Here is a 23,692-nt window from a genome sequence, read left to right on the forward strand (position 1 = left end):
AGCAGTTTCTGCAAGCTGTGGAGGAGGTAGGGTGCAGGGATGGGAGGGAGCATTTAGGGACCTGCTGGGTGCTCGTTATGTTACGTCTAGTATCTCCTCTTGGTCTCTTCTGCCATCTGTCTCTTTTCTTGTTAACCAGATGGAAGCCACGTGTGTGCAGCCAACTCTGCCAGGGTCACACAGCCACTGAATGGTAAAGCAGAGATGCAAACCTAGGCTTGTGTAACACAAGATCTGGCACCTTCCTCTGTCCGGTCCTAGAAGTAGCAGGATGAGGTGTTGCTATGATTGGTTGCTATGACAAAATACCTGAGGAGAGCAACTCAAAGAAGGGGGTGTGGACATCAGCTAGTTTTAGGGTACAGTCTGTTGTGGCTGGGATGCCCATCAGCAGGAGCATGGCAGCTGGTCACATTGCATTCCCAGTCAGGAAGCAGAGAGAGGTGAGTACTGCTGCTCATTCCTATTCCCTGCAGCCAGAACCCCGCGATGGATGGCACTGCCCACATTCAGGGTGATTCTACTGGAAATGCCCCACAGATGTGGCCAGAGGTGTGTCTCCTTAGGCTGACGCTATCTATGTCCTGTCAAGTTGAGAGTGAAGATTAACTCAGGTTGTGACTTTAGAGAGATCTAGACAAAAAGTCACACTGAGGTTTAGAGCAGATCCCGAAGCTTAACTTTTGGAAAAAGAATTGTGGACACAGACACAGGGCTGAGGGGTGGGTAGTGGCTGGTGTGCAGATATAGGGAGAAGTCCATGCAAAGCCAGAGGCAGAGACCTACCAGACAAGGCAGGCCAAAGATGCCTGTTGGCTAGGCAGTGGTAAGAAAGGATCTCCCCAGAGTTCCAGGGCCATGCACCTGCTGATAGCTGGATTTTAGCATCCAGAATTGTGAGACTATAAATTTATGTCATTTAAGCAAATTTGGGGTACACGGTTATGACAATCTTAAGAAATAACACAATTACCAATCACCTTGACCTATGTAATAGTTACAGGACAACCCTCACTAAAATCCATACTCAATACAAACACACATGACCAGTGCACCATGACCCCATTATCTCAGCCATGCAGTTACAAGGGCTGACACTATGTAAAGCGTGTTCTCTGACCATGTGGGATTACATTAGAAATCAATAAGATAGTAAGAAAAAAATCATAAATTAAATAACATCTCTTTGAACAATGTGTTGTAAATGAAAAAGAAACAAGCTGACCCAGAAACATTTTGAACTGAAAGAGCAAAATATAACATTTTGAAATTCGAAGCTTCAGTTTAAGTAAGGCGTATGGAATAGCGTTAGCTTCTAAAGATATCGGAAGAATGTGAAACCAAAGATGTAAGACTTTGTCTTAAGGACCTAGAAAAAGGAGAAAATCAGACAACATGGATCCAAAATAAGCAGAAGAAAGAAAAAACAATTTTTTTTAAAAAAAATCTAGGGTGTTTTTTTGTTTTGTTTTTTGTTTTTTTTTGTTTTTGGTGGTTTTTTTTTTTTTTTTTTTTTTTTTTTTTGGATTGGGTCTTGCCATATAGCTTAAGCTGTCTGTGAGTTTCCAGAATTCCAGAATTCTCCAGCTTATTTTTCCTTGGTGCTGAAGAAAGTAAGCCTAAAAGTTAGAACTTTAAAATATTAATAAAATACATATATCCTTGGGCAAATGCTCAAGAAAAATGGAATAGAAAATACAAAGTTATCCATCTTAGGGTGAGGGCAGAGAGCCAAATAGTCACTTTATAGATTCAGGGAGGTTCGGTGCCCATTTGTAATAAAAACTCATAGCAAGCCTGAAGTAAAAGGTAATTTGCCTTTATTTGGCAAATTACTTACAAAAGACCTTCAGCCCACATCATGGTTGTGAAATGTTGAGTACTTAAAATTCCGTCAAAATTGGGAGCAGAGCAAGGACACCAACTATCACCATGTTTACTCAGTATTTGGTAGCAGGACCCAAGCCATCAAATAAGTGAACACACCGACAGGAAGCTTGCAGTTCAGAAGCGGGGGAACGCCAGATGATGTGATTGCCTATGCAAACGTTCTTCTCATGAGTTTATCAGAGTTGCAGGTTCGAGATTAGTATACTGACGTCATTTTATTTTTATGTGTTATCGGGATTGAAATGGGGAAAAAAAAAGTTAAAAATAATTTCACTCCTAAGTGTCGAAGGGAAATGCTTGAGAACGTGTTTAGAAGCCCCAGATGACCCCCAAAGACAGTATTGGTCACGGAACCAACTCAGGGCAAGTGTCGCCTGCTTGCTGTAAGATCAGCTCCCCTTCCCACCACGTTTAAAACTGTTAATAAAATGTTGACAGCAGAGGCGGGTTGCCTACCCTCCTAGATGGTGTCTTGGTCCCAGGGAGAAGACGTGAGTGCCTAGTTGACTTCAAAGGTGATGAGGTCTGAAAAGGAGGCTTCTGGGTCTGGCTCCTTTAATTCACTGTGACTTTGGTAAGGAACCTGAAAGCAGAGACAACACTAAGGACCCAAATCCCCTGTGTCCCCCAGACCTGGCTTCCATCTTCTCTAATGGCCTTATTGACAAAATACTGACTTTAAAGCTCAGCAGGATATTTTAGAAACATGGAAAAGGCAGAGCTGGTACCACACATCCACTATGGGACACTTACTGTGTGCCTCTGTAGACTAGATTTTGAGGATACTATGATGAACTGAATAAAAATGGATTCTTCACTCATGGGTCTTATCAATGATAAAACTCCACCCCTTCTCTGTTTGGATCATTATATGCGCCCTGAACAGAAGCCTTCCGAGTCCCTTCCTAGAATCCATGTTGACATTTCTTATATTTCAAAGTTCAAACGCCTCCTTCTACTGTTAGATTCTAATACAATATTTGATTAGACAGGAATATTTTCTTGTTTTATTTTTTGTTCTGCAGTGAAACTTGGCACAGGGAGATCCCAAAGGCTCAGAATAGCTCAACAAGAAATCGAATCCACGTCCAGTGACCTAGATTCTCCTTCAATTCCCATGACATAGAGGGATGGATGAAGGGCAGTCAGCTGCTCAGCTCAACCCTCTGCTCCACTCCCAAGACGGTGTGTGTGTGTGTGTGTGTGTGTGTGTGTGTGTGTGTGTGTGCAGCCATCACCACTCAGCACCCCAGCTAGAACAAGTTGTCATTGAGAGGTGATTCTAGGACCACTGAGTAACTGACCTGACTCCTGTGTTAGAAACCCAATTGCTGCACCCTCTGTTTAATATACAATATCAAAAATTCCTTACATAAATGTCCTTTCCCAGTCTTTCTGGTAGAACTTGGACATGTTTAGGACTGATTTGTCAATATGGCAAATGAGCCTACACACAGTAGGGTGAATATTAGAAAATGAAACCCAGTCGCCTTTATTAGACTGGCCTCTTTGCTTAAATGAATACTTTCCCCTGTGAAGTCCAGTCACCAGTTCATTAGTCACCTTTGTGTGATCATCCAGGAGCTCTGAGAACTCCTTAGCAAGACAATTGTTCCAAACGTCTCACCAGCCTGCTCTCCCCTCTTCACCATTTTCCTAGGGATGTTCCCTCTCACGAGGCTAACTACCTGTTTTCTTTCCCTAAAGTGCTGGGTAACCCCCCTCCCCCCAGTTGGATTCTTGGGAGATAATGACCTGGCTCAAAGAAGTGTCTGGCTTTCCTCCCCTTGAGCCAGCAGAAGCGACTGATTGGTGCTTCAGGACCTTGAGAGGATCCAAAACAACAGAGCTGTGGGATTCCAGCGCTCCACCTTGTGAGGGCTGAGCGTGTCTGGGCAATGCCTGTGGCTCTGAATGGAGTCATTACGGATGAGGCAGAGTTGGCTCCGTCAGGGAGCACTCGCTGCTCTTTTTAAACTCCACGGCACCAGGGATGAAGTCACCTTTTAAAACTAGCTGACTTATTCGTGAGTCGCTGTCACTGCTGCTAGAACTTAGTGGTTTTTCCCACGGCTGGGCACCAGAACCTTCTCTCAGGTAAGCACCTTTTCATTTAGTAAGTTCCCACATAGGGACACTGGGTTCAGAGGACTTTGGAGGGCATCCCTGGAGATATTGGAGTGAGGTCAGGAGATGCTGGTTTGGATGGGGGAAGGGAAGCCCTTGGTCCTCACCTGAAAGGGTAGCAGACCTTGGCTGGATGATTCAATTCTGCGTCTCAGGAATGTACAGGGGCCTGTGAGTGGGGTTGGGTCTGGGTGCCTCTCACAAGTTGTGCTTTAACTGATGAGGTAGTTAGAAGTGGCCTGTGTTGGGCTGGCATCCTTCATACTCTGTACCTTTTGACCACTGGTTTTGTGTTTGAGTCAACTCTTACAAATCTGGGGTAGAGAAAGAGAGAGGCAAGCCTCGGTTGTGGCAAGCCTCGGTTTGTTCTTTAGCTGCCTTGAATGCTTTCCTTCTTTCTCAGGCATGTAGCAGGAGACAAAGGGGCCCAGGATCCCTGCCCCAACATGCAGGTACCTCTCATAAACAACGGCTGCACTGCTGCACTCGGGGCAGAAATGAGCAGACACATCCTAGAGCCTGTCCATGCACGTTCTTCTAAGGAAGTGGGAACAAGGGTGTGTGTGTGTGTGTGTGTGTGTGCCTGTGCGTGCGCACACGCGTGTGCACGCGCAGATGCTGTGATTCCAAACACCAAACACCGGAGAACTCTCCCTGCCACTCTGTCCCTGAGTTACTTTGTCACTGACTGACTCACAGAGATCTTATGACCTTGGGGACCTTGGGAAGGGTTGATAAAACACCTTAATTATCACAGAGATTGTCCAATGAATTGAATTTGGAAAAAGAGGTGAACCACTACCACAGGAATACTGAGAGTGAGATTTTTTTACTTCTTAACATAGGACTCTCTCACACACACACACAAGTACTTGGAACAATCTTGACTGACACCAATACCAGATTTCTAAAATTATTATTCTATTTTTCCAAACAAGATTTTGCTATGTAACCCTGCCTGCCCTGAAGTTTACTATGCACCACAGATTGGCCTCAGATTCACAGAGAGCCTTCTGCCTCAGCCTTCTGGGAGCTGGGGTTGGTTACTTTTTAATTTGAGATGGCTTAAGTTGCCCAAAGTTGATTCAACCTTACCGTGACCCAGATAGGATGCTCCTGTGTCAGCTTCCCAAGTAGCTGGGGTTACAGGTGGTGCCCTTAGCCTTGGCTTAGCCTATGGCCTAGCCTTGCCCTGGTCTTGGCCACATGGCCTTCTTTTGACTCATTTCCCCCATTCTGGGATGGAAATAAAACCTATCTCACTGGGATAGAGAAGTGCATTTGTAGAAGACCCAACTTGCAGTTAATAACGGCTAGCTATTTTTCTCTTTTCCTTTTCTCTGAAGTTTTGTAATCTCTCACTGTGACATAGCTCTGTGTGTGTGTGTGTGTGTGTGTGTGTGTGTGTGTGTGTGTGTAAAATGTACCTATATGTAGCACAAAAGGAAGGAAGCACAGCAACAAACACAGAGGGACACTTATGTGAGGCCTGATAAATTGCACAGAACACGGAGACAGGCAAGCAACCAGAAAATGCAACGGACACAGTAACCACTGAGCATGTAGCAGGAGGTTTGAGTGAGCGGTGCCTATGTACCCAAAGACAAAGGGAAACATTCATGTTTAGCAATTTATGTTCAGAATCTTAGAAATGTAGAAAGTATATAGATTCTCTGAGGTAAAATCTTCCAGAAGGCCTTTTGCTTTCAGAGTGACATAATGATATCCACATTACAGCTTTAAGTGCAACTTCATTCATTCTCTCACTGGTCAAACATCTGGATGTCTGCTCTGAGTGGGGCTTTTTGCTACTCTTTCCGTGGAAGATTGATGTAAATTTTTTTCATTTGAACCCGAGCCAGCCTTGGGGAGCCGTTTGGCCAACAAACAGAAGAAGGTGACATCCAGGGACAACCAGAGCTAAGGTTCACAGCTTCTGTCTACACTTGTCCACCCCTCACTCAGAGGGAAACCAGCCATCATGGAAAGTGACATAAGTGACACGCTGCTAAACCAGCTTCTGGGACCAACTTGAACTCTATGATTGCTAGTTTTCATAGTGCTAACCCTCCCCGGGGACATTCCAGCCATCCCAAGCACAGGTGAGAAATACACTCACCATCGTCAGAGGACAGATATGTGGGGAACTCACACAGTAGGTGTGGACTGCCCTGCTCAGCCCAGCCACCCACAGCACCTTGGGAGATAATAATTTGTATTGTCCAAGCTCAAGGGTGGATTTATGCAGCATTAGGTAACTTGAGTGGAGTCTCCTCTACTCAGACACCATGCCTTGGTAGAGAGCCCTTGAGCTGATGTAAGGGACAGATATCCTATGATGTTGTTGGTTTAAAAAACCCAAGTTCATTATTTGTGTTATTTTTGTAGGAAAAATTTTACTGAGTCAATAATTCTTATTTGACAAAAGAAGTGTGAAAACTTAGTAACTTTGCCAGTGAGTGCTATCATTGTGACACAATCATTGGGAAGTCCTCCTGTCACACGCACACACACACACTTCAGGGCATCTCCTTCTACCTCCTATCTACCCAAGTCTCTCTGCATTAATTCAAGAAGCTCTGTGTTGCCTAACCTATTGGCCCCATCTCATCTTCTGAAGCAAATTGTTTAGGGGAAGCAGGTACCATGGAGAAAAGATGAAGTTAGAGAAGATCCCGGCTGGACACCTCTAGGGAAAAATAATTCAGTAAAGACTAGGATTGAAAACAAGTCTTAAAGAAGACACAGATTTAGTAGTTAAGAGGACAGATTCTGAAATCAGGTAGCGAGAGTTGGAGCCCAAGGCTCTGACACTTCTAGCTGGCTGACCTCAGACAGTATGGAGACATTACTTGTCTTAGTCCCCTTATCCTTCAAGTCTTGGTGGTGACGTCATTGCACCATGATCTTGTGAGGATTAAGTAAAATGAAGCATGTAGGGTAATCAACGTTGCATGGTGCCCCCACCATGTACATGCCACGTAAGAAAACACTGGCTAACTGTAGAAACGGTCGTGTTGATATGCTGCTGCTAAGGAGACTGCCACCACCATGCCAACGTCATAGCTACTCTGGCAAACCTAGGCCTTTGACCAGTCACAGTAGAGGTGCCAAGATGAGCCGTCAATTAATATTATATTTAATTGAGTGCCTGCGAATATCTTTCTTTATACCCAGATTTTTCCTCTCATCATCCCAAATGTTTTTTTTTTTTTTTTTTTTTTTTTTTTCAAAGATTGTGAAGCCTTGCTGGTCAATGTGAGCCCATGTGTTTTTGACTTCTTGAGTCCTCTTCTAACCCTCTTCTTACCCATGTAGCTGGTAATCGAGTAGTTCAAAGCACCATTCATTTAATCCATTATTAGTTTTTAAACTCTGGGGACAACGGGTTGGTTCATCAGTAAAGAGCTCACGTCATGAAGATCCAAGTTCGAGCCCCAGAACCCACACAAAAGCATGATGTGGCAGTGTGCGCCTGTAATCCTGAGGATGTAAAGGCGGAAGGATCCCCAAGACTTACTGGTCAATCTAGATGAATCAGTGAGCTCTGGGCTCAGTGGGACACTCAGTCTCAAAAAATATAGTGGAGATAAATTGAGGAAGACACCCAACATCAACCTTTGTCCTTTACAGCACACACACTGGGGTCACAAACTCTCTTTAAGGAGACATTGAAGTCGGACGACTCTGATAGGAATCCTGAAGCCAGGGTGCTCCAAAACACTTCAGTTTGCCAGATCACACCTTACTCTTCGGTAAGACAGTCCACGTGAAGGATAGCATCACGCTAGAAAGCAAGGGGTACATATTCAGTTCACCTCCTTTATTTATACCTTGGAAATACCAAATTCTAATCTATGAAAATTTAATCTACTGATTAATTCTTGGCAAGCATGGCTCTTTTAGCTTATGGCTGGTCTGGTCATACAAGAGCTCTAGACCAAGCATGATGCAGACATTCTGACCATTACAGAATGGCTGGCTCATATATTATACATCTTTTATAATAAAATATTTATATATCTATGAGTCTGTGATCCATTTCACCAAGTCTCACTCAGATTTAACATTCTGCATAATTACAGTGCTGTATCAGAACTAGGTCACTGATGCTGGTACAATCCACAGACATTCAGATTTCTCCAGTTGCTTGCACTTCATTATGTGTAAGTAGGGTGGGGTGGGCATGTGCTCTACTGTGTGTGTGTAATTGTATGCAAATTTATCTCATGTGCTTCATCTAACTACCATGTCAATAAGATGCGAAGCTATGACATAACTGCAGACCTGTTTCTACCGCCTCCTGCTATTTCTTATTCCTTTGAAGTCCATTGTCTATATCATGCTGTTTGGTAAGTGTGCTAGGAAGGAATTCATGTAGTGTTGGTGTTGCCCACTTGGAGTGGAACCTTCAGGACCCTCAGATTTTTGCACACATCACTGCTGATTCTTTCTAGTTAGGAAGTACCACTGATCAGAATAGATACACCACAGTTGACTAGTTACTTGTCATCCTGCTCACTGGAATACATTGAAGTTATTTCTATCTTTTCTTTATTACAAATTCATTAATTACTTTTCTTGTTGGTGTGAGCAAATATGAAACATGAAGCAGTTTGGATTACTGTTTGGGGGAAACAGTTCATCATGACAGAGAAGGTGCGGTACAGGCTTGAAGCAGCTGTCACATTGCTGCAGTCAGGAAGCAGAGGACAGACAGGAAGTGGGTAGGGTTATAGAAGGCCAAAGCCTTTTCACAGTGACTCAGTACCTCCAGTGAGACTCATACTTTCTAAAGGTCCCAAAACCTTCTATAATATCTCCATCAATTGAAAAGCCATGAGTTCAAATGCACGTTGGGGACACATACAACCCAAAAGCTGCCATTAGCATTACATGCAAGTTTCTGAATGAAGGGAAATGTACACTTCTCTGGGATAAATACTTAGAATGGTGTATCTGATTCCTATAGGGAGTTGATTTTAATTTTAATGGAAGCTGCCAAACTAGTTTTCAGGAAAAGGAAGGCAATATATATTATATATTATATATATACATATATATGTATATATATAATATATTTATGCATATTATATTATATGTTATATATATTATATAATATATTATATATAATATATATAATATATATAATATATATATTATATATAATATATAATATATATGTATATATTATATATATACATATATATGTATATATAATATATTTATACATATTATATTTATACATAATATGTATAAATATATATTTATATATTATGTATATATTTAATATATATTAAATATAGTTATATATTTTTATATATTTTATATATTTATATATATACAAATATATATCATATATGGATGATATATGTATCATGTATGATAATGGAATTTGTCTGTATCTTTGCCAGCATTTAGCATTTATCTCTATTAATTATTTTACTCACTATGACAAGTGGGCATGTTCTATTACTGTGGTTGTCATCTGTGCTTGCCTAGTGGGTTTAATGTGGTTATTTGCTGTCAGTATGTACTTTCAGTGACATGTGTACTTGTATAGATTGCCTGTTTAACAACTGACAAAAATTGTACTGAATACACACACACACCCACCACATACTACACTCACACACATACATGTATGTATGTGTATATACATATATATATATATGTAGTCTAGATAACACCATTTACCTTATTTTCGGAAATATTTCAAGTATTTAATTTTCATAAAATTCAGTTTGCCAGTGTTTTTGTTTTTATCAACTGTCCCTCAAACATGCCACATTCCAGCCTCTCAGGTTTTCTTGGATGCACTGTGCTCTTTATTGCAAGTTTTAATCTTTACCTAACCATACTTCTTGAACTCTTCCTTTATATTTTTCCAAAAATGTTGTAACTTTATATATTGCACTTACGTCTTTGATTTACTTCACAATGAGTTTTTTTTTTTTTTTAAATAAAATGTCAAGTTAAATCAAAGTTAATTTGGAGGGAGGGTGTAAATTTGTCAAAATGCCCTAGCACCATATTTTTTTAAAGGCTAAGCCTCCTTCATTGAGTTATTTTTGCACTTTGTCAAAAATAGGCTGGGCTGGGCTTGGTGGCACATGTCTATAATCCTAGCACTTGGAAGGCTGAAAGAGGAAGGTTGCTGAGGGTTTGAGGCCAGACTTGAGTAAATAATGAAAGTCTCAAAAGCAACAAGCAAACACACACACACACACACACACACACACAGTGTGAAATCTCACTTCTTTCTCTGTGAGTGTCTCTGTTCAAAGTCCATGGTGCCATCCAGCCCTTCGTTTGTGTTATCTTAAGTATGTGTGTGCCTTTCTTTTATACTTGAACTGTATTTATAAACTGCTTTATAGTTTACAAATCAGTATGATTTTCAGTCAGTTCTTACAGAGTCTTACAGTGCTAACTTGCTTTTGTGGCTACATGGTTTCACAGTATAACTTGTATTTTGTTAATTATTTTTGAGTTACAATACTCCCATTCTTTTATTTATAAAGAATGATGCATACACTCCCCTAAAAAAGTGCTCTGCCATTGCACTCTCTATGGTAGACTTACCAATCTAGCTTCTCACACTGATTGCAAATGTTATTTTTGCATACACCAAACCAACTACACATTTTTTCCTTTTTTTATTGGATATTTTATTTGCATTTCAGATACCATCCCCTTTCCCCATTTCCCCTCCCTAGAAAACCCCTATCCCATCTCCCCTCCTCCTTTTTGCTTTTATACAATTTTTTAATGTTGATCAAATTGTTTAATGTTGATCAAAGGCTTTATAAGTCTGGTAATGCTCAATAACAAGATGCCCATACAATCAGAAGTGTAACCCAATACCCAACCTAGATATATCAACTATCTTTGACTGGCAGAGACACACGAACATCTGCCTCCATGTTTCTCTCTCTCTCTCTCTCTCTCTCTCTCTCTCTCTCTCTCTCTCTCTCTCTCTCTCATCTCCTAGCTCCTCCTCTCCTCCTCCTCCTTTTCTTCTCCCTACTCCTCCCACCTTAGCTCCTCCTACATATCATCCTTCCTATTAAAATAAAACTTTTCTCTCAAAATACAATTAGAGCATAACTATACCAATTTGTGTCAGTAAGGTACAAGATAGACCTAATACCCAATTCATCATTTTATTGACTAATCAGAACCTCTGTCATCTCTCCTAACTAAAAGACTTAGTTCTGAACCTGGCTTTTTTCTTGGTTTTAGAATAAATGTCAGCTGAAAACAATCCTCTCAGTTCTTTTCTCTGAAAGTAAATAGCAAGGATTGGCTATGAGACTATAAGTCTTCAACCCCGTCAGAAATCCAGAATGACTGAGTTAACTGAAATTATGGAAAGCACAAAGCATAGCTTCTAAAACTTAGCCAATTTATAGAGACCACTGAACACCTGGACATTCCCTATACTACAAAATGTTGGAGCATCCGTTCTTCAGCCTTCTGGCCCAGTATCATCTGACAGACCTAGTGATGCAGAATTATTAAGGGCTGATTACTCTGTCTTGGCAGATATAATCATTTGACTATTCTGCAAGTGTGTCTTTTTCTGGACAGTAATTTGTCTGTAGATGAAAAGAAGCAATTCTTGCCTAGTGGCTGTCTTACCACAACTGGAGTAACTCCAAAGATGCTCAATTTCTTCTTAGAATTCAAGACAGGAAGCTGTCAGGAGCAGACAGATCTCTAATCAAAATGAAATTAATACAGAAATGTTTGTAACGTTAATTCTGTTAATTCTTGTAACTTTTTTTAAAGTTGGGATCTTACTATGTAGATCAGGATGGCCTTGAACTCACAGAGGTCTGCCTGCCTATGCATCTGCCTCCCCAGCTCTGGGATTATAACACTATGCCTGGCTTTACATTAATGTTTTTTGGAAAATACTTTATTCCAGTTATAAGAGCACATTGCTTTATTTCAGCCTTATTGTGAGTGTTATTATCAATATTATAAATGCATCCCCATATACATCTGCATGGCCAAAGATAACTATTGGAAATGAAAACAAGAAACAGTAACAACTACATCATGAGAGAACTTTTGGGGTGTCACTGGTGAGTGGGATCCCACCTTTTGATCATACTCATACCTATGTTCTTTAAACTCAACAAAAAGCATTTTATTGCATTTCTTACATAATTGAAAATAACGTCTGCTCAAAACCTAAGCCTGCAGGTGGGCGTATTCTGTACCTCGGTTCCTCTGTGTAAGAAGGGCTTAGGGAGCTTTTAGGAGACATGGAAGCCTGGAGTCTGCCCCAGAAGTTCCACATTCTGCTTCAGATTCAGTACATTAACATATTTTGAAAGTCCCCTAGAAAGTTCTAATGCACAACAGAAGATGGGAAATTCTGCTGTAGGAGACAGGAGGCACCCCAGGATCCCCAGAAGGCCACCATGGGGAGGCAGTCTTAGCACATGAGTATTTGGAAAGGCAATCCAGAGTGCTCTCTAGCTTCTCTGTTGTGTTGATGTGAAACTAAACTCAAAGAAGCACGAAGAGGTGGGTTAAACTGTGTTCACACTGTGCGCACGTGCAGTTCTGGGACAACCCTTTTTTTTTTTTTTCACCAAGGAAATGATATTCAGTTCCTTCCACCTAAGAAGATACAAAGAGCCTATCCAAGCCATGACCCTGAGACATCATACCCAAAATCAACAATAGGGTGTTCCCACACTGTGAGTGGCATCAGAAGGTAGGAATTCTTTACTTGGAGAGTCACTTTGTTCTAATGACATGGCTGGAAGCCTAGTCTCAAAGGAGGTTGAAAACTTTCCTAGCAGGCTTACTCTCCACTTAATACTTTTCCCTGAAGGTGCTGGACTGCCAGTGTGGGTAGCTGTTTCCCTCTCTGCTCCATTCTGCACATCTCTTCCGATGCCTTCTCCATCCTGACTGATCCTGTCTCCATATTCTTGACATACATGCTTGGCCTACCTCCCAACTGTCTGCCTCTAGTTGGGTGAGATTTTCAGCACTGAGTGATTATAGGAATAAATCCATTTTTTGGAAGATATGTGTCCCTATGGTTGGTAGGGCCCGAGGGAAGGTGGGAGCAGCAGAAACAGGATGATCAAGTCACCATGTGATTGAAGGAAGAAAGTGAACGGAAAGGTGGGTTTCCTTAGTGTGGATAGAACATGTGCCATGAACAGCTTATCCAAGCCATGCATTAAATCAGCACCAGTACATGACCTGGAGGATAAATTTCAGTAGTGCATGAAACTTTCCAGAGTGGAATAAGATGCTGGGGGAAGCCTGAAATTCATCTCCAGAGTCCTGTTGTGACTACAAGAATCTAGACTTCTCAGAAGTCTCCTCAGCTGGAAAGGGCAGGATGATGGTGTCATTTTGCCCTTGATTTTGAATATTGGTTTTGTGTAGCTATTCAGCCCTTGAAACATATTTCAGTCCAATATGATGTAAAAACAAGCAGGGGCTATGAATGACACGGCATGAAAATATAAGGCATTTACCTTAACAATGTCTTACATTAACGAATATAAAAGTACTATTTTGACTGTGGAGATTAAATAAATTATATTACTAAGATTAGGGGACTGGGGAGATTTCTTAGTGGTTAGAGAGCTGGTTGTGCAAGTATGAGGACCAGTGCACACAGATAATAATGAGTGTTGTGGCAGCCTGCTTGTAATTGCAGCCTCTGATGGTGGAGACAGGGATTCCTCAGAGCAAGCTGGCTAGAGAGGTGAGTCATATTTGCAAGCTCTGGGTCGGGTGGGGAGACGCTGTTCTCCTGACCACCATTAACCTCCATGTGCAAGTACACACAAAGGCGAACATGCAAACACACACATGCACACATGAACACCCCATTAATACATGGAAATGGGGAAAAAAGCCAAAAATATTTCACCTATAACTGAAAAATTAAATTAAAATTTAAAAGTAATTTGAATATTACTTTAAAAATTTTAAAATGAGTACACTCATGTTGAACGCTTGTTTCTCTCCAGATTCAAATTCGTGTGGCAAAGATCTAGCCCTCCAGGTTGTGGTATTTAAAGGTGGGACCTTGGAGCTTGAGTAGATTCATATGAGGTCATGGGTGGGATGCTCGTGATAATGAGGGTCTTTGCAAGAAGAGGGATAGAGAGGGAGGTTTCCTCATCTCTCTCCACCTCGTGAGACATAGGGAGTGAGTGGCAAAGAGCCTTCTTTGTGGCATGTAACCAATCAGTTGACACCTAGCTCTAGAATCTTTCATCCTCCAGAACTGCTAGACACAGATGGTTGTGGTTTAAACCGTTCCGTTTACGTTTAAGCTACTCTGTTATATTCAGTCAAGCTTGCTAAAGCATGCAGCGATTAGAGAATTCAGAATTATTTAAGAACCTCATAGGGCTATTTTGGATGGTAACTTATTTTTTTTCCCCCTCAACTCAAATATGTCTTTCAAGATGCACCACAGCCTCAGGTTCTATTCTTGCCAACACTCTATTCTTGGTTTGTAATCGGAGCTGTGGCAATTTATCTCACCTGGCTCTTTGTCTCCTGGGCTTCATCCCAATGCCTTCTCTAAGACAGTTAATCCTCTGCAGTGGTTTCCTGGCACCCCATGACCAGTGGTGCTGTTTATGGCTCTTCCCCAGAAAGCTCTTGCACTGCTCCGTTGCCTCTTCACCTCTGTTGCTCTTTGCTGGCTTGCTTTCCTTCTCTCTCCGAGAACTGGCACACGGGACAGTTGCACTCTTACCCACTTTTTCCAGTGATCTTCTTCCAGAGAAATATACCCTAGCCATCAGCCAATGGAGCCATCATGGAGACCAATGGCAGCCTTCTAAAGCTGCTCATACTTCATGCTCACTCCATGTGGAACAAAAAGGACCAAGATACTCTTCAAATGTTACCAATGATAACCAAGAACAATGGCTAACCATCAGTGTTTTTTTTTTTTTTTTTTTGTTTGTTTGTTTTTGTTTTTTTTAATGTGGTCAGGATTTCCACTGGGCACATTACAGACATTTCTCAGTTGATTACTACAATGACCTGACAAGCATATGCTGTGATCCAGAATTCAGGCTCATCAGGTTAGCTTGCCCAAGACCACTGCTACTACTGGGATTTAACTTCAGAGTTATCCCCAAAGTCCTTGCTGCTAACCACTGTGTTTACCCTGCTTCCCAAGGCTTGTCACCTCACAGCTTGGGCAACCAAGTTGAAATTCAATGCTGATTATGGAGTGATGTCTATAAACAAATTCACTAAGACATATGAGCTGCTGTGTATTTGTGTACTGTTTTGCATATTCTCTAGCTGATGTCTGTTTTCCCAAAATTGTGCACAGGAAGGGAGAAGAGACTTTGTGAGCCCTCTTCCACACACTGGAAAAACTGAGTTTGGGGAAGAGTCTCATGCTGGGTAAATACATTAAGAAAACACGATGAGAACCCCAGTCTCTTCAAACACATTTTTTCTTTGTTTATCAATTTGTATCTAGACAGGATGGATTTTTGTGACAGAGCTTTTGTTGTGACTGTAGGTTTACCTGTGTTGTGTGAGGAGTTGAGTATACCAACCTCTATTCAACAAGCATTACCTGAGCCAGCCTGGTCATTGTGTTCCCAGGAGAATGTAAGGGTAGCAAAGTTGGGGCTTTGTCCTGAGGAGGTAGCCTTAATGTGATAGACCATCATCTTGTGAGAGGAGTGGTCTCCAGTGCAAAAGGACTGTGCTGGAGGAGCATGAGGTGTTCTAAAAAGAAAGGGAAGCAGGAACTAGTCTGCCAGGGATGGTCCCGATGGAGCAGGTCCTGAGTTGGTCCTCCATGGATGAGCTTTAGAAAGGAAAAGTCTGAGTTCAATAAAGGACCTCATAGCTTTAACTTCATTATGCTTCCTAAAATTATGCCTGTTGCCATAGCTCCTTAGAGAGTGGCAGTATAAATTATTTATCGGCATACTTAAAATATTGGCATCAATAAATTATACCGTAGCTTTGAAAACACCCTACCCGTTTGGAGAAGCTAGTTTGAAATAATGTTTTTCAAGTTATTGAAATTTCCCAGTTCTATGATGTTGGGAGGATTCTCAGAAACAAAAGTAAGAAGCACAGAATAATTGGCTCAATGCTCAGACGTCAGGCACTTCAGACAGAAGAGGATTCTTTCCTTCTGATCCTTCTTGCTCTTTTATTCATCCAAAAAAACAAACAAAACAAAAAAAAACAAAAAAAACCAATGTCTTCACAATACATGTTCATGTAGTTTTTTCCCAAAGTTTAAGTTTAAGTGCTACTGAGTTATATTCTTTTTATTAAGCGTCCAAGTGTCTCTCTTTCTATATTTGGGTTATTCTGAGCTAGATGGAAAATAATTTTCCAAGTTTAAATATTGGAACTCATCAGAATAAACTCTCGAGTTTGCCCAAAGGGGAGAGTGAGTATCCACCATTCAACTGTGGTCAGCTATGACACTTTGCCCTTGACATCGAAGCTTGGATCTTCGGTGCTTGAGAACTGAGTGGTAAGGGAGACTAATTCCCATGCTGTGGCCCCTTCCCTTTCCCACTTAAGTCGGTTGTTTCATTTAGCTTCTAGGTGGGACCATATAGATTTATGTCACCATCAATTCTTACTCCTGCCTCATGGATGAAGCAGGCCTAGGTTTGCAAGCATGGAGAATACTAGAACTGGGTGAAATCTTGCCATTCATAGAAAGACATACATTTCACCTTTAGACATCCTCTCAAGGACAACTAGATCCAGAGAGGGTGGAAACCGTTCAGAATGCAGGACATTATCAGTCATCTAAATATGAATTGCTTGACAGCTGTTCACAGATGCCCCAGATTAGCTAGGGACCCAGGGAGCTCAGCATCTCTGGTGGGGTTTCAGCTCAGGTTGAACAGCATTTGCTAGGGAGCCAAGAACAAGGCAAGGCTTGAACTAAGGCCTCCAGACTATCTTCACAATTCTAGAACCTACTCTTTGCAATTCCTTGTGTTTCCACTTGTTATAATGTCCTGTAGTGACCTGTCCAGACATGTTTCCCTCAAAAAAGGAAACAAAAATTTATCATTGACTCCGTTTAGTCTGGTGGCTAGGACATAGGAGCCACTCTAAAGATTGTATAAATATTTATCAACTGAGTGAATGAATTTATATGCATGCATTTATGGGTACATACACATTTGCATATGTTATTTATTGCTCAAGTTATCATCAAGTGGTTCTGCCTCTCATGGTCAGGCCTACAGTCCTTAGAACCAATGGTTGTTTAAATCCCTTAACAACAGAATATACTGATTCTCCAAGCATTGTACTTGTAGTTAATAAATTCCTTTACAGATGGAACCAAGGACAGCAAAGTAAATAACCAAAGTACAGGCAGGATTCTAGGTCAAGTTCATAACATCACAAATGGCCCTGGTGACTAGGACTCCAGGTGTGACTTGGCTGCTTTAGGGAGGTTGTTGTCAACACAGGTAATCAGACATGCCAAGCAGGTGGGCAGATATGCAAGCTGAGGTGGGATCATGGGTAGGGGTGGCTCTCAGCCAGTTAAAACCAGACAAGGTCAAGATCAGATAGAAGCAGAAGTAGATATGGTGTGTCTAGGTGGGGAAATTGCCAAAACAAAGGTTGTGGCTGAAGCTGCAGACAGAGCATTATTCAAAGAGACTTGCTAAACTGAGATTGGCTCCTGCAAATACAACTGCATATTCATTCCTCCTGAGTGTATTCATTTGTTCAACCTGTCTGTATCCGTTTACTCTGTGACAGTGAACATACCGATACAAACAAGGCACGGTCTCTGTTCTAAGCTACTGAACTGTAAACCAAACCTCTCAGACACTTGAGTAGAGTTGTAAAACCATGTCATGAATGACAAAAGGGGCGGGGAGCTGGTGGAAGACTCTGGGAACACATGACCAGGTCAAAAAAAAAAAAAAAAAAAAAAACTGAGATAGGGAAGATGTAGTTAACAGAGTGAGGATGGTGATCAGCCAAACTAATCTTGCTCAAGGTGCGTGAATGTATGAATGAACGAAGGTGCAAAAGACCACGGAGGAGGTTTATTCAGGAGTTGTACACACCCAGCTGGAGCTGGGTCCTGTGTGCACCGTTGAATAGTCCTCACTTTCTCAGCTGGGGAGTGAGTTCATCAGATAGGTTTCAAAGGCACCTGATACAACACAAGTGTGATCAGTGGGACAGGGGGAAGGCAGACCAGGAACACACTGCTGCGAGTGCAGTGGAGGCAGTGAGAACCGACATAGAGGGATTCTATGTCAGAGAATCACCAAAGGCCAGTAGTTGGCTAGACGTGAACACGATCAACCAGCATGGTTGGCCGGGATTTTGGCCTGAGTGGCTGGGAGATTGCCTCACGTTGGAGTCACACAAGCAAGAGGAGAGGAGTTGGCTTCACAGTGACTGACTAAATCCCCATACATCTGAATCCCTGCTACTCAGCTGGCTCACCTCACTTCATCAAACTCAGCATGTCTCCTTTGGGAGTTTAGGGGGATATAATGCCTGGCTAGGGTCCTGACTTACTTGTGATCCTTACTTATTCTTTCCTTCTCTCAACCAGTATTTATTAAATAGCAAGTATGTCCTCACAGCATCCCGGTATCTCACAGCCCCCAGTGCCCATGTGTTCAGGTGGCTCATCTCTATAGAGGGCAGCTAAGTTCCAGGTATGCATATCACTTTCTAAGCAGTCCTGTGCTATGTAATCCAGTCCCTGCTCCCTGTTCTCATAGCTGCAGCAATTTCTTTTGTCACTAGATTAATGTGGCTTCCTTAAATTTTAGCTTAGTCTTTGAGATTTTACTTGGGAAGAAGTTAGATACCTAGAGAAAACTCTGGATAAGTTTCTTCATATGGACACAGGCTTGGAAATTATTTGATAAGCTCTAGAATTTTATGACTAACCCCAGGGCTTTCTGGGATTCAAGGGATAGGGCTGCAGTTACAATAATAGCTGTGGCATGATGTTTGAGTCATTCAATTTCACTTCATATGTGATGCTTGGCTTTCCCAAGCTGAGGTGTGAAATTCAGGTATCAAGACATGTCAGTGGGGTCTACAGAAAGGAACCTAAAATGTTCAGATGGCTAAAGTTCATTCATGGGCTTAAGTCTAAGCCCAAACATCCAGAAGACAGCATCTTACAAATTTAACCCCTGGAACTCAGGGCTGTCTACAATAGTGGGCCTGGAAAGATGAGGCATCTCCTTTACACACTGCTCTCTGAGGGATAATTAAAAATCAAACAAAGCTCTTGGAATTTTCAACTCCTCTGGGATATGTGGAAACTAATACCGTGATTTGGAATTTCTAGCCTGTTGTCAATAAAATCTTTTCTAGGGTTATTAGTTTACTAATATTATTTAATAATCAATAAAGCCATAAACATTATATACTTATTTCAATCGATTAAACAAGACGACTGTGGACATGGCTTAGATTAGATTTACCACAGAAACTTTTCAGTTTTTAGTTTAGTTTTGTTTTAAGGATACCTCATGCATTTCAGGCTGGTCTGGAGCTTTCTGTATAGCTGACGCTGACACTGGACACTTGATACTCCTGAGTTCATCTTCCAAGTGCTGAAATGACAGCGGATGCTGCCCAGCTTGACTTATACTTTTAGTTTCGCACGGAGAATGTGTCTTGCTCAATAGCAGGCAACCTCTATCTCAGTTGGCTACCTACTACACGCTTAGCTAGCCAAAGAACAAATGCAGCTTCCTCAGCCCACTGACATAGGAGAGAGATTGCCTTTGTATCTTGCTTTTCTATTGCCGTGAAAAGCTAGCACGACCAAGTCAACTCACAAAAGAAAGAGTTTATTGGGCTTCTGGTCTGTAACATGGCAGCAGGCAGGCAGCCATGGCACTGGAGCAGTAGCTAAGAGCTTACGTCTGATCCATGAGCAGGAGGCAAAGAAAAGGAGGTGGGGATGGCATGGGCTTTTGAAACCTCAGCGCCCACCCCCAGTCATACACATCTTTCAAGAAGACCACACCTCCTTAGTCCTTCCCAATAGTTCCACCAGCTGGGAACCAAGCATTCAAATATATGAGCCTGTACAGGCCATCACCATGCAAAACACATATGTAAAAGCAAAATATTCTAGCCTGCAAACCTTGGGAGCCTGAACCACCCTCTGACATCATCAATTCTTGATTCTTTCAATAAGAGCAGGGAAATTTAGCCGGGATAAAGGAATTTGTTCAGAGGTCAGAGTTAATGCTAGAGCCAGGATGAGCTCTGGCTTCTGAAGTTCAGGGCTGTCACCAGTTTATGTTCACTCTTGTTCAGAATTATCTTCTAAGACCTTGAGACAGAACACAGATTTCGGGTGAGCTGTCTGTTGAGTGCACCACAATTTTTTTTTTATCACCCTTGGTGCTTCATCTAAGACTTTTGCTTGGTGCAACTCCCAGGAGCACTGCATCCAGAAAGCAGCAATTGACCCGCTCTGGCTACCGCCCTGCAGGCGCACAGCATTCTGGAAGTTTTAGAGATCAAATCGAGCTACTTGCTCTGATTACAGCAAACCACCAACTGTGCCCGGCCAATCAAGCCTCAGGGTTTCTGCCATAGTGGAGGTCCCACTTGCCACATTCACAGATGCCTTACTCAGTTATGTTCAATTATTCAAAACCCACTTTTATTTGCGGCCCTGCTCCATGTACAATGCTAGGAACATTGCTTTGTAATGTGGGCAAACGTTTGGCCATGAGTTGTCATCAGCGAAGATGTAGTTTATTTCACAGGAGGGCCTTCCCAGAGGTAGTTAGTGTGGTGGATGGAGCTTTTCAGGAAAGCCAAGCATCGTTGTGACACAGCCTTCCTATTGGACTTGGCAAATGGAAAATTGGTCTCTGGGGTCCTGCACTGCTCTTCCCCATTACTGAAGCCTGTAAAAGAAACTGCAGAAATTTATAAATATATATTAGTATAGCTAGTTATAGCCCTTTAATTTGATAATATTGGTTTGTTTCTCAGCTGTGTGTGTGTGTATGACTGTATTCTCTCTTCCTTTTCTTCTTCCATCTTCCTCCTTCTTGTTCTCTTTCAGCTCTTATCTCCCTCTTCCTCTTTCTAGTCTCATCTCTTTCCCTGAAACTCTAGGAGTCGGTAACAAACATGAAAATAAAAAAAAACTTCTTTGCCCAAGATGTGGGTGTGACAACACTTGCTTGAGAACATTTCTTCACTAATGGACAGAGGAATGTGGCTTGGGGACTTAAGCCACCTCCCTCACAGTCAGGCCAGATTCATAGCTCTGCAATAAGACTGCAAGGTAAAATAATAGGGCGGACCGGAAACTGGTCACTTTAAACAGAGGAGGTGTCTTCTCCCAGAGGGCGTCAGCAGTAATTCACACCCGTTTCTGTTCTTTATGTCTTTCAGGTGTTTGATGAGAGCTGCATGCACTAGGGACTAGGTCGAAACATGGATCTCAGTGGAAACTGGGCTCTGGAGGAAGGAAGCTGGCTGTCACACACTGGGGATCACCATTTCCCCAACACCAGAGGGGGTATGGCCACTTTTCCTGTCTCTCCCATTCCTGCCCTTCACCATGTCAGCCCATCTGTGCTTCCTGTGTGCCCAGAACTGCGGGCTTTTCAAGGGTAGCTGGGTGAAGAATACTTAATTTGGGCTTAGAAGTCAAACAGACCTATGCTCAAACCCTGAATACCCTCATCATTACCCATGTTACTTTAAGAAAAAAACAATTGCCCTGGGAGACTAGATGGGGAGCTGATGGGGACCAGCAGAGCTGTGGATTGCCACTTCCTGAGCTCTCGTCCTCACCAGATGAAACATGAGCCACCAGCATTGAGCTCACACTGTATGTCAGGCACTGGGCTCTAGCTTTGCTACAAGCACTAAGGCAGAGGACAGAGCCCCCAGAGCTAACAGTGTAGGCTAGCTGCCCCCCCCCCATTCTTTTTCTTTGTCCAACTATTGAACTAATGAGGTTCAGCCTTAAATGATGGGGGTGCTGAGACTTCCTTGGGTTAGAGCATACCTGTAAGAAACAGACTGCTGATGCAGAGCTGTGTTCCTCTTTGAGTTTAAGTCGCCCTTCCACGCTCCTAAACCAGTAGAGCTCTGTGGCAAGAGCTGGAGCCACTGAAGAGACCAAGATCCCTGAGGTTCGTGCTTTTTAAGAAGGTGCCTCCTGGCTGTGTACTTGCCCACTGCCAAACAATGGAAAGATGGAGATGAGATGAGATGAGATGAGATGGCCTCTAAAAACAGAGGTTCTCAAACTGTGGGTCCAGACCCCCTTCACAGTAGTCATCTAACATCATCAGTAAACATGGATATTTACATTAAGGTCCATAACATTAGCAAAATTAGTTATGAAGTAGCAACGAAAATAATTCTATGGAAGTGGTGGTGGATCACTACAACATGAGGAACCGTATTAAAGGGTTGCAGAGTTAAGAAGGAGCATCATATGCTCTGAGGGAAGAAACACTGTCACAGCCCATTACAAAAACCACAGACCTTTGCACCTAATACCCACAGCAGGTGGCTTCTGGGTAGCTGACATGGAGTGTGTGATGGATGGGCCCTGCCCTAGGAATATCTGTGCCTTCGCGAGAATACTTTTGCTCCACCAACACTCCCCTTCCCCTCCCTTCCTTGACACTCCCAGTCCATTCCCATTGCTCTCAAAATGTGAACAGCATCTCAGCCAATGGCCTGAAGGATAGTGGTGAGAAGAGAAGTCAGTGAGACTCACTGGTGCCTTTGAAACTATGCAACAGAACCATCAACTCTAGATTTTTTAGAATGGTAAGACTCAGTTACCATGGTAACATGGGTGTGGCCATGTTTATTATGACCATCAGCCCTCTGTAAGCTCACAGCCCTGCAGTCCTTGGGGCAAGGCTGGCCATACGAGGGAGGTTGAGTTGTGCTGAAGCTGCCCACAGAGGAGGCCAGCTCTCAGCTATGTGATGAGCTTCTGAAGCTGATGGCGCTTAGCACAGCAGAGTTGAAAAACTGGGTGTCCATTCGGACAATGAGTCTACAGTGATAGAGACATCCAGGACAGAATGAAGCAGAATTGACATTAGAGTTCACAGTGTGGCAAGTGGTCAGCCTGACTGGAACTTGAGAGTTCCTGTGGGCAGCTGGTGTTGGGGGGATGGATCCTCAGAGGACCTGGGCAGGGGTTCAGGAATGGTGCACGGCCTAAAGTAGAGCCCAGTGAAGATGGAAAATGGTGAGAAAACACATTCAGAAACCAACTGTGCCAAACCCTCTGTGGCAGAGCTAAGTCTGAACTGGATAAATTACAAAAATTATTTATTAGTTATATATAATTTCCTGGCTAAGCCTTTTTTTTTCTTGTATATATAACAGAATCTCAATTCTTATCGAAAAAAAATTATTCTCAGATGATGAATGAAGAAAGTAGGCCTGAAGTGTTGAGAACTTGCCCAGAGTCACTCAACTATAAATGGTAAAGCTGAGTCTGGAGCCTGGATATGCAGCCAGGCACCATAGGCCATTTCAGTCACTGCCCAACACTCCTCACTCTGCCTGTGAAATCCGAGATCCCAGTGGCTCAGTGACAGACTTGGGTGGCTGGCAACAAGCTATTGCTTCCTTCGCAGAGAAAAGAACTCCTCTGAGT

General features: G+C 42.4%; 1 protein-coding gene across 1 annotated transcript in view; it reads left to right on the forward strand.

The window, feature by feature from the left end:
• The first annotated feature begins 3,827 nt into the window (after positions 1 to 3,827).
• Positions 3,828 to 23,692, forward strand: part of Amotl1 (angiomotin like 1) — a 111,174-nt gene continuing 91,309 nt past the window's right edge. The window contains exons 1-2 of the mRNA XM_076926046.1: positions 3,828 to 3,987; positions 21,448 to 21,574. Of these exons, the coding sequence (XP_076782161.1) occupies positions 21,490 to 21,574 (85 nt within the window). The 5' untranslated portion in view covers positions 3,828 to 3,987; positions 21,448 to 21,489. The remainder of the gene's footprint in view (positions 3,988 to 21,447; positions 21,575 to 23,692) is intronic.

Source organism: Arvicanthis niloticus, chromosome 27, assembly GCF_011762505.2.
Source record: "Arvicanthis niloticus isolate mArvNil1 chromosome 27, mArvNil1.pat.X, whole genome shotgun sequence".
NCBI classification, from domain to species: Eukaryota; Metazoa; Chordata; class Mammalia; order Rodentia; family Muridae; genus Arvicanthis; species Arvicanthis niloticus.